Below are 11,845 nucleotides of genomic sequence, written 5' to 3' on the forward strand. Positions count from 1 at the left end.
CCCGAGGGAGCAAGACCTCCAAGAGAAGGGAAGCCCATAAGCTTCATATTCGGAGCCACTTCTCCCTTTGAGGTATTTATCAGTTTGTAAGTAGCGGCTGGGGGGCTAGGGCGACCACGCAAAAGCTATGAGCCTTAGCAGCTATGCAGAGCCTTCTGCATTCTCATGAGCCTGGGGACACAAAAATTAGAGTTGGAAAACACGCCCTGGTAAGCCCCACAGAACGTCACACGAGACCCTGACGAGCTACGGTGGATGGCAGGCAGCGACTGGCCCTTTTCCAGTCTATGAGAGCTGGCCATGGGCCTCCTGTCCCAATTCCGAATTCCGTGAGGTCACAGAGGTAGTCTGAGAGTGCCCACAGAGGATGTACTGACAGTATGGAGACGGGCAGATGCCCTCCCACTGACTGCCAGCCATTAAATCCCAGCACAGCCCTGTCTGCGGGCAGAAAGTACAAGGAAACCAGTAAGAAAGCAGTCCTCAGAACACTGAAAAACAGACTCAAAAATCAATCTCGGATCAATTGAAATAATCAAGCCTTACCACAGAGCCTGACAGCAGCAAAGTTAAACCACCTGGAGGACAATACATCATTGCCAAGGACCTCTAGTGTCATTTCGTTCTGTTTTTACACAGACAATGGTCACCACTTAATAAAAAAGATGGGGTACAAGGAAAGAAAAGACAAACGATCAAAATCGAGAAGAAAAAAGAGACAACAGAAAGAACTAACAGAAAGAACCAGATATTTGAGAGTTCAGAATGAGCTTTAAGATAACAGAGTGAAAAAATGTTAAAAAAAAAATAAAAAAGAAGACAAATTTCACTAGAATACTAGCATCCATGAAGAAAAAAATCAAACTGTTCTTTTTTTAGAGTTTGTTTATTGACTTATTTTGAGAGCATGTGTGCACGTGCGTGCGCGTTTAAGAGTTGAGGAGGGGCATAGGGAGAGAATCCCAAGCAGGCTCCGCGCTGCCGGTGCAGAGCCTGATGTGGGGCTCAAACCCACAAATCATGAGATCATGACTTGAACCAAAATCAAAAGTCAGATGCTTAATGGACTGAATCGCCCAGGAGCCCCACAAGTCGTTCTTTAGAAGAAAAAATAAATTAACTAAAATTAGAAATTCCATAGATGGGCTTGACAGCTGACTAAAACCAGGTGAAGAGAGGCTTAGTGAACGAGAAGGGCGCTTCTCATAAGCTAGTTCACACACACATCATTTGGAGATGACGGACTAGGACTGCTGAGGTCTGGGGTGGCGCCCGGGGGTCTACGTTTCCGGCTGCCCTGCAGGGGAGAGTGGTGCCGCTTCTCCAGGCACCACGCCAAGCCAATGGACCAGTGACTGCTGCGAATATCGAGAAACTAAAAAACAGGTGAGGAGAAAAAAAATCTAGAAACACAGAGAGAACAAAGAATGAAAAATATGAAAAAAGGATAGCTTAGACAATGGGGAACATGATGAAAACAGCTAACATATAAAAATGAAATCCCCAAAGAAGGGATGAGAGAATGGAGCAAAAGAAATACCTGAATAGAAAATGGTTGACCTTTTCAAAGGTGATCAAAGAGATCAGAGTGAGATTTAGAGTATGTACCCCAGCAGGGGAGGGACTGAGGGAGTTTGTGGGGCCATCTTGGAATTCTACTTACCACATTAGGCAATTCTATCTAACATTTAAAGAAGAAATAATATAAATTCCATACAAACTCTTCCAGAAAAACGTAGAGAAAAGAAATACTTTCCAACTCATTTTATATGAGGCCAACATTAGTCTCATACCAAAATTAGGAAGATATCAGAAGAAAACTACAGATCAAAATCCTCCATGAAGAAATATGCAAAAATTCGTCACAAAATTTTTGCAAATTAGCTAAAATTATATATACAAAAGTAATACATTATGACCAAATGAAGTTTCTCCCAGGAATGCAAGGCTGATTTAAACATTTGACACCATTCAGTATAGTTCACGATATTGAGAGACTTAAAACAAACTATGTAATTATTTCAGTAGATGAAGATAAAGTGATTAAGTTCAATGTCATTCATGATTAAAAAAAACACACACAAGCGTGCACCTGTGCATTCATACACACAAACTCTGGGTAAATTGGGAGTAAGAAGGAACTTCCAGAATCCCCAAATTATAGTCAACTTTTATACTGAATGGAGGAATTCTGAAGACTTTTCCTTTGAGTTTGGGAAGAAGGGAAATGGCCAATTCTATTCAATAGCATACTATTAAGCCCCAGTCAGTTCAATAAGAGAAGAAGGAAAAGACCAGCTGAGGACTGGAAAGGAAGAAGCACAACTGCAATTATCAAAAGATGACATAATTATATACATAGAAAACTATGAAGAAAATCTATAGAAAAATTATTAGAATTACTAAGTCAATTTAGCAAAGTTGATGGGTGAAAGATAAGTATGTTAAAATCAACCGTATTTTTAAACAGCAATAACAATTTAAAAATGAAAAAACCAGTCGTTTTTAATGGTATCAAGGGGAGGCACCTGGGTGTCTGACTTCATTCAGCTCAGGTCATGATCTTGCAGTTCGTGGGTTTGTGCCCCATGTCAGGGTCTATGCTGACCGCTCAGAGCCTGGAGCCTGCTTCACATTCTGTGTCTCCTCTCTCTGCCCCTCCCCCATTCACATTCTGTCTGTCTCTCTCGCAAAAATAAACAAACATTAAAAAAATGAATGTTTACGTAGATGAGTCACAAGTTACAAACAAGAATACTCACAGCTGTTCTCAGTTGCAACATTAATAGTGGAATTGTGAAAATGCCCAACTCTTACCACATTAGGGTGGGTAAGCAAGCACCCAATGGAATAATATGCAGCAGTGAAAACAGATGAGTGAGAGCTACTTGCAAAAACAGCCTAGTCTCAGCAACATAGTGGCTATTTAAAAAAATGAACCTCGGGGGCTTGAGGGAGGTGCGCATGGCAGAGTGGGTGCCCAGGGACAGCTCAGGCTTCACTATTTTAGGACAGATCAGAGAGATTTTAACAATTCCTGAAATAAACACCAACAATCTCAATAAGCAACAGGTTCAACTCCCGGCAGAGATGCAGAGATTTTTCAGATGTGAAATCTGGGGACAGCTGTATTAGCCTCAAAAGCCGTATAATAATAAAAAAGTTAAGAAAAAGATGAAAAATTATTTAACAAAGCTAAATGTGTTATAAATTTAGTAGAAAATCCATTTTGAAAAATATTTTATTTTTTATGTAATCTCATTTTTAATTTTTTAATGTTTATTTTTAAGAGAGAGCTTGAACAGGGCTCGAACCCACAAACCATGAGATCATGACCTGAGCTGACACTTAATCAACTGAGTCACCCAGTCACTCCAGTTTTTATGTAATCTTGACACCCAAAGTGGGGCTTGAACTCACTACCATGAGATCAAGAGTCACAAGCTCTAAGACTAAGCCAGCCGGGCGCCCTGAAAAATCCATTTCCTGTTAACGTAAGATGAACAGTTAACTTAAAACTTCAGGCGAAACTGTGTGGCAAGGATTAATTTTACTGAAAAAGCAAAAACAATAAAAAGAATTACCGCATTAAAAAAAAAAAGAAAAAACAGACAATGATGAATTCTTCCATTTAGATCAAGTTTAAAAACAGGTCAAACGTAATGTATGGTGTTAAAAGGAGGGACAGTGGTCTCTATTGGGAAAAGGGAGGGAACAGGGGGAGGGGCCTGACCAGGATCTCTTGCTGGTGATTTTCTGCTTCTGGATCTGCCCGGGGTGCAGGGAAGGAAGGATTCACTTCAGGGAAACATAACGGCTATGCGCAGTTCTTCGGGCATGTTACAGCTCAGAATGCTTTTTTTTTTTTTTTTAATTTCATTTATTTAATTAAAGAAGCAAAGTTTAAAAAAGAATGGATTAAACTGTAAGGACAAGAAATCAATAGTTTCCAGGATCTGGGGATGAGGGAGTAGAAATCTACAAAAAAGTAAAAGGGAATTTGGGGGGAGCCGATGGAAGGGTCCCACACCTGGACTGGGTGGTAGTTAAATTAGTGCACGCATGTATCAGATTTCAAAGAACTGTAGACCCGAAGAGGTGAACTGTGTCTAATGCAATAAAGTCTATTCAATTCAGATATAAAAATAATGGAATAATCCAACTTACTTTTACGGTTGTGAAAAGTCAATTGTGGCGCTATAATCTGCTTTTATCACTGACTGAATTAGAAATAAAATTATATGGTCTACCTGGAAGATGTTTTCTTACCTTTGTATACACAGAAATTTGTGAAATGAAAAGATAAAAAATTTTGAGAAAATGAAGAATGATATTCACTTCAGTTTTCCTGGGGAAAATAGACTTTAAAATATATCAAAAATATATATCTATATATACAAATAAAAATGTTTTTTCAACTAAATGTTGAAATAAAAAACTGTAAATTTTATGTTAGACATTCACATATGGCATAATAGAAAAAATAATAAGTTCTGGGTTATTCCTTTTAGTATTTATTCATGTAAGCTTTGGGAAAATTAATGGTAGGGCATAATTTTGTTTTTGTTATTTGAAACAACACAGAAAATTTTCAGTTAAAAACATATGACTTCCTCTTACAGCTTATTAACATTTTTCCGTTTCAGCCAATGAATCTCGAAACTAAATTACTTTGAGAACATTAATTTCTAAGGCATTCTGGAAAACAGTTTGCCTATACTGGGTCTGACTCTTTAAAAAAAATTTTTTTAATGTTTATTTTTGAGTGAGAGAGACTGAGAGAGAGAGCAAGAAAGAGAGAGCACACATGAGCGAGTGGGGGAAGGGCAGAGAGAGAGGGAGCCAGAGAATGTGAAGCAGGCTCCAGGCTCTGAGCTGTCAGCACAGAGCCTGATGTGGGGCTGGAATTCATGAACCCTGAGATCAGGGCCTGAGCCCAAGACGACGCTCAACCAACTGAACCACCCAAACTCTGCCCATTTCCTCCCCGCCCACCCCGCCCCGTATTTTTTTATTTCAAGGTTATCCCAGGAGCCAGTTGTGTAAGGTAGACAGCGGAGCTGATTTTTACAGCCTCTGGCTGAATCTAGCACCTTCCTTGCCCACGAAGTCGCTTACCACTTGTGCAGGCACCTGCGGCAGTTTCGCAGCAGGAGTCCCTGGTCTTGGGTAGAACTGGTTAATAAAGAGGCTTGGGAATTTGTACTCTTCAACAAGTTTCACTGTTTCTTGAAAATCTTGATCTGTTTCTCCAGGAAAACCACAGATAATATCTGTGGCAAGAGTTATTCCAGGAACTCTACAAAATAACAAGACAAAAATGGAAAAAAAAACTCAATGCCATCCATTATTATTCTAATTCTCTGACAGTTTCTTTCTTGTCTAAATCTTTATTTTTTTGGTAGGCCTCACGCCCAGCATGGAGCCCAATGCGAGGCCCAAACTAATGGAGATCAAGACCTGAGCTGAGATCCAGAGTTGGACACTTAACTGACTGAGCCACCCAGGTGACCCGCTCCGATATTTTAAATGCCTACGTTTTAAAACTAAATTCTATTTTTAGGCAAGGGACATTTGCGCAAATAGTTTTAGAGAGTCCTAAACAGTACAAGTTTACGGACAACAGGGGCCCCAAGCCTCCTCTAGAGACCTTCATTTTTAATTTTTCTGAATGTTTCTTTGTTCTTTTTCCTATATTTTAAAATAAATGCTTATTCTGCTATTTCTTGATTTTTGATTTTCAGGCAATACTTACTTCTCCACTGTGGCAAATGGGGAGTTAGACCTTTAAACTACTCTATCCTTTCCCTCCCAGTAAGATCACCGCACAGTTTTTAGTTAAAACTGCAAAGGTACTGCTCACAGACAACTTGTATATACCACCATCGTGTTTTCTTTTCCCACGCTTACTTTTTCCCAGAGTTAAAAACTGCCTTTTTTTTTTTTTAATGTTGCTTCCTATTCTAGGTATCTGTGTTCACATTTTCTACAAGCTCAGATCGATCAAAAACGAATACTATTTCCTAAACACTCAAGGTACTGTATAGAATTCACTTATTCTATTTTTCCTCCCTGGAAATGCTATTCCTACTTTCTCAGGTGTGTATTGCTTTCATAATGAGCCAGTTGTTGTCCTTGAATGTTGGGGTTTGGTTCACCCCCCCCCATTTACCTGGATCCTATATATTCTTAATTCTTGATTAATTCTACTGGAGCATCCTTTCAGAAGCTTCATCAAAAAGAATGCCAGAGAAATTCTGCTACTGTCTTAGCATAATCCGAACACGTCTTAATCCACACAACTGACTGACACTGTGGCTGTTCACAGCTCTCCAAAATGAAAAGTGTTAACCATCAGAATTTTCTACTGTGGTTTTTTTGTTTGTTTGTTTTCAAGCTTGAAAGGTTGCTGATAAACTGCCTTGATTCACTCTAAAGCAAACCTCTTTAACTTTTTACAGGTGCCCTAAGCTCTTTTTGAAGACTTTTAGGATATGAATTTTATTCTCAATGTTTTTTAAATCTCATGATAGTAGACCTTGGATTAGGCATGTAAATCTTTGTAAAGGGTATGGTCTGGACACTCTTGGTCTTTAGGTCTAGCAAATTTTCTTATATTATCACTTCATTATTTGTTTTAGACGTGCAACACCTTCTCTAATCTTTCTAAACATATCAGCTAAAGGTTTTCCACAAGGTTTCTTCTGCTCACTGCTCTGCAGTCAATTTCCTTCAAGTTCTTATATGGTGGTCCCTCTTATTCATGGCTGAGACTTGCGATCAATAAAGACTGACTCTGCCTTTTCATATTTAATTTAAGAATAAATCATCAAAAGCTTTTCATCAGAGATTGACTGGGTAACAAGCTGCCTTTGTTTCTGATGAGCCCAAATGTCCTTTCCCAGTGGGGAGTTTGTGCCAGAGCATGCTACAATATTCTATTGTGTGTTAACAGTATAACAATACCAAAATATGAACCATATTCAAAGCTCCAATATTACTCTCCATCCAGGAAAAACAGGAAAAAAAAACAGGAAAAACAGCCTCAAACATTACAGACCAAAAGATACATAACTATATCAATTTTTCTATTCCCTAAATGTGGTTCTATATGCATGAATAAAACAGTTTATCTCATTTAAATATATTAGATATTTGGGGGCAATATCAAATTTTCTATTCCCTAAATGTGGTTCTATATGCATGAATAAAACAGTTTATCTCATTTAAATATATTAGATATTTGGGGGCATAGGAGAGAACAAAGGATGTAACAGTGAGGAAAGTGAAGTTAACCAGCTGCCTAATACAAATGGCATCATAAAAACAATGGCTTTCCATATCTTGTTTGGATAATACTTTAATTCCTGTGTAGGAGAAGAATGACATTGATTTTTAAAAATATTTCTTTCCTGAGTCCTACTTAAGTCTCATCTAGCTATTAATTTGGCTGACCTTGAGTTAGTGAGATAAGTTCCAAAGGCTAGAACTTTTCTCTGTGACGGTAAACAGAAAAAGAGATAATGTGCATAGAGAAAAACGAAACAGAGCATATTTGAAAAACAACTTTTTTTATTTTTAATGTGATATAAAAACATTCTTCTTCAACGGTGATTATCAAAATTACATTTGAAAATCATAAGAAAACATGTTTTGACAGTAAGCTGTAGATAAAAAGACCATTTTCTAGACTTACTAAAGCACGTGGAAAAGAAAAAGTATGTCGACAACTTTAATTAGCAAATGTTTACACTTGACTTGTAATGACTCCTGAACAAAAGAAATCCACAACAACCAAAGCTGTAAGTAATAGATCATAGCAGAAATGACAGAGAAGAGTCCATATCCCCCAGGGGGGGAAAAATCTTAGAAACTGCCTGTGAAATACTATAGAAACAAAGACAACTGGTTATTGTCATAGGCTATGGATTGCAATGAATTTGGCACTGGATTATGGGGTATTCCCGAAGGAAAGTACCTTACTGATTCCCCCTCCTCCAATCCTCCTTGACCCGGGATAGCTGAGCTCAGGATTACACAACACCTGCTTGCTTTGGCATGGTGTGCCCACAGTGAAAGAGAAAAGACAAACCTTTCCAGGAGTCCCCTGAAATGTTAAAAAAGGGGATGTTCAATGTGTGAATATATTTCAAAATCTACATAAAAAGCTGACTGATAACAAAGAGGACAGGCCAACTATGAATTTGTAAAAGACCTGTTAGTCAGTATTTAAAAGTAAAAACAGTTTAATTGGTTTCTAAGTATGCAAGAGTATAAACTGATTGCCTATAAAATGTTTCCAAAGGAAAGACTACACTTTAACGTTAGATGAGGCTCATCTATACGTTAATTTATATATGCAAATAATGTTTCTTAAAAATAATTTGACTCCTTAGGTAAACCAACTTTAGAAAACTTATATTTATATTGTTAATTTGGCTAGTAAAATAATTCTCCTCAGTTCATAAGAAAATCAAGGAAGTCTGAAGTGAACTAATTTCTAAATTAATTAATTGGCTATGAGGAAACTTAAGGAGTGTAAGACAGAACATTAATCCAAATATTTAATACGCTAATCACCAGTAAATTCTGTTTTAGAGAAGCAATGGATTTTCAAAATACTAAAATTTTAAAAAATGATCATTTCTATACATGTATTGAAGCAGGGAGCCTAATGAATATAATTTTACTAGGTATTATATGTTTTTAAAATTGAAAAGATCTATAGTTGTGTTTTCATAGCAGTGTGAGAAAACGATTCTAAAAGAAAGATGAAAATGCTCACTTAGCTTAAATAACAGGTACATTTTGACCATTATTTTTTCCTGACATATACAAGCTTTTTACTGGCAAAAATGGGTTCATTAAATAGCCTGGGAACAGAATTAATGAGAAAGATTCTAATTACGCATCTGCTGTGGCAGAACTGCTGCTATGATCAGCTATGCAAATCTATCAATCAGGAGGGTATCAGTAGAGCAAGAACTCTTAGCTGGCCCGAGGCTAGGAGTTAAGAGCATCCCAAATATTTCAAGACTTAATTATTTACCCTAAGTGAAAATAAACACACATATTTACCCCATACAGTACTTGAAATACTACTTAAAAAGTGCTTTACACATCTCAAGATTTTCACTTGCAATTTGGTGTTTTACTGGCAAAATATGGGAAAAGGATGAGCTTTATATTGCATACGTGGAGAAATTAAGACACACATTCTATTTATTTCAAAAGAAAGAAATAAAAATAATCAGAAAAAGAACCAGACCTATTAAAATTATTAGGCATAAACAAGCATGTAACTAAAAGAAACATTTTTTAAAGGTGATTTATTTATTATGACAAGAGAGCGAGTGCGAGTGGGGGAAGCAAGCCCCACACTGTCAGTAAAGAGCCCAAAGCGGGGCTTGACCTCACGACCCATTACATCACGACCTGAGCCCAAATCAAGAGTCAGACGCTTAACTGACTGAGCCACCCAGGCGCTCCAAGAAACTGGTTTTAGTTTTGAATTAAAGTAAAAACATCTAAATATATGGGATGCAGCTTAAAGAGCTTAGAAATTCATGGCTTTAAACATCTGTGCTACAAAGAGGTAAACACAATAGTCTATGCCTCCACCTCAAGAAGCTAAAAAAGAGGACCAAATCAAACCCAAAGTAGGAATAAAAATAAATTATTAAATAAAGGTTTTTTATTTATTTATTTTTAATATTTTTATTTATTTCTAGGAGAGAGAGAGAGAGACAGCGTGAGCAGGGGAGGGTCAGAGAGAGAGGGACTCACAGACTGAAATAGGCTCCAGGCTCCGAGCTGGCAGTCAGCACAGAGCCCGACGCGGGGCTCGAACCCACGAACCACGAGATCATGACCTAAGCGAAAGTCGGACGCCTAACCGACTAAGCCACCCAGGCGCCCCAAAATAAAGGTTTAAAAAAAAAAAAACAATGAAATAGACAATAAAGAAAAAAAATCAAGAAAAGTTAAGGTGTATTTTGGAAAAAAAAACAGTAAAATTACTAAACTATCAGCAAGACTGAAAGGAAAAACACAAATGATAACTTCAGGTATGAGGGAGGAGACAGCACCACAGATGCTACCAACATTAAAAAAGAAACAAAAACACCAAAGGTATATTATGAATAATTTTGTGCAAATACATTAAAAATTTAAGCTGAAATGAGCAAATTCTTGAAAAGACATAAATAATTAAAACTGACTCAAGAGGAAACAGAAAATCAAAATAGCCTTTAATGTATTAGAAAACTTGTATTTGTAGTTTAAAATCTTGCCACCAAAAGGAAACAATATGAAACAACCCAGGCCCAGAAGGCTTCACAGTTGAATTTTATCAAACATTTAAGAAAGAGTAAAACCAATTCTATAGAAACTACTTCAAACACAGATGAAAAAGGAACTCATTTTATAAGTTCAGCAGTAGCTGATATAAAAACCAGAGAAAGAGATTAGAATTCCAGACTAGTGTATTTTATGAAAACAGAAACACTTAATAAAAATATTAGCAAAATGAGCACAGAAATAGAGAAAAAGGATTGTTTATCATGATCAAATTGTTTTTTTTTTTCGGTTTATTTATTTTGAGAGATGGGCAGAGAGAGAGAGTTGAGGAGGAGCAGAGAGAGAGTTGAGGAGGAGCAGAGAGAGAGAGAGAAACCCAAGCAGGGATTCAAAGTGGGGCTTGAACCCAAGGACTGCAAGATCACGGGCTCAGCCAAAACCAAGAGTCGTACACTCAACCAACTGAGCCACCCAGGGGCCCCAATTTAGATCAAGTTTTAATCCCAAGAATGTAAGTCTGGTGTGACATACAAATTTTGATTAATGCAATAAGCCTCCTAAAAGAATAAAGGGTAAATCCCCCATGGTGATCTCAGTAAATGCAGAAAACTCAGTGACAAATCCAACACCCGTTCATGATAAAAACTCTCTGTAAACAAAGAATAGAGAAAACCTATCTCAACCTGATAAGAGGTCTGCAGCAATTATCATTTTAAGTTTTAAAAAATGTTTAATGTTTATTCTATTTTTGAGAAAGACAGAACATGAGAGGGGAAGGGCAGAGAGAGAGGGAGCAGAATCCCAGGCAGGCTCCAGGCTGTCAGCAGAGCCCGAAGTGGGGCCTGAACCCACAAACCACATGATCAGGACCTGAGCCGAAGTGGGGCACTTAACCGACTGAGCCACCCAGGCGCCCCTCATTTTTATTGGTGAAAGACTGAATGCATTTCCATTCAGATTAGGAACATGGCAAGGATTCCTGTTCTCACTTCTAAATTCAATATATTATGGAAGTTCTAATCAGTGCAAGAAAGGCAAGAAGAAGAAAGGCATATAGGTTGAAAAAGAAAAAGTAAACTTTTTTTGCAGGTAACATGATCTTGTCATGATCTTGGAAACTCTAAGAAATTTAATGAAACTAGAAGAATAAGCCAGTTTAGCAGAGCTAAAGATTAATATATAAAAATCATTTGTACTTTTTATATTAGTAATGAACAATCAGAAAATGAAATCAAGGTCAGAGCACCTGGGTGGCTTAGTGGGTTAAGTGTCCGACTCTTCAGTTAGGCTCAGGTCGTGATCTCACGGTTTAAAAGATCGAGCCCCACATCCAGCTCTACACTGACAGTGTGGGGCCTCCTGGGATTCCCTCTCTTTCCTTCTGTTCCTTTCTCACTTGTTCTCACTCTCTCTCTCAATCTCTCCCTCTCTTTCAAAAATAAACATAAAAAAGAGACCAAGGACACAATTCCATTTGAAATAGCAAAAAAAAAAAAAAAAAAAAAAAAAAAAAAAATTAAAAAAAAATTTGGGAAAATAAAAAATA

The 11,845-nt window shown here is 37.5% G+C and overlaps 1 protein-coding gene across 7 annotated transcripts in view; it reads right to left on the reverse strand.

The window, feature by feature from the left end:
• Positions 1-11,845, reverse strand: part of CDKAL1 (CDKAL1 threonylcarbamoyladenosine tRNA methylthiotransferase) — a 700,075-nt gene that overhangs the window by 212,098 nt on the left and 476,132 nt on the right. For all 7 annotated transcript variants that reach the window (XM_077769569.1, XM_077769571.1, XM_077769566.1 and 4 more), the window contains one exon: positions 5,119-5,299. In XM_077769569.1, the coding sequence (XP_077625695.1) occupies positions 5,119-5,299 (181 nt within the window). The remainder of the gene's footprint in view (positions 1-5,118; positions 5,300-11,845) is intronic.

Source organism: Crocuta crocuta, unplaced genomic scaffold (genome assembly GCF_008692635.1).
Source record: "Crocuta crocuta isolate KB4526 unplaced genomic scaffold, BGI_CrCroc_1.0 scaffold145, whole genome shotgun sequence".
Taxonomy (NCBI): domain Eukaryota; kingdom Metazoa; phylum Chordata; class Mammalia; order Carnivora; family Hyaenidae; genus Crocuta; species Crocuta crocuta.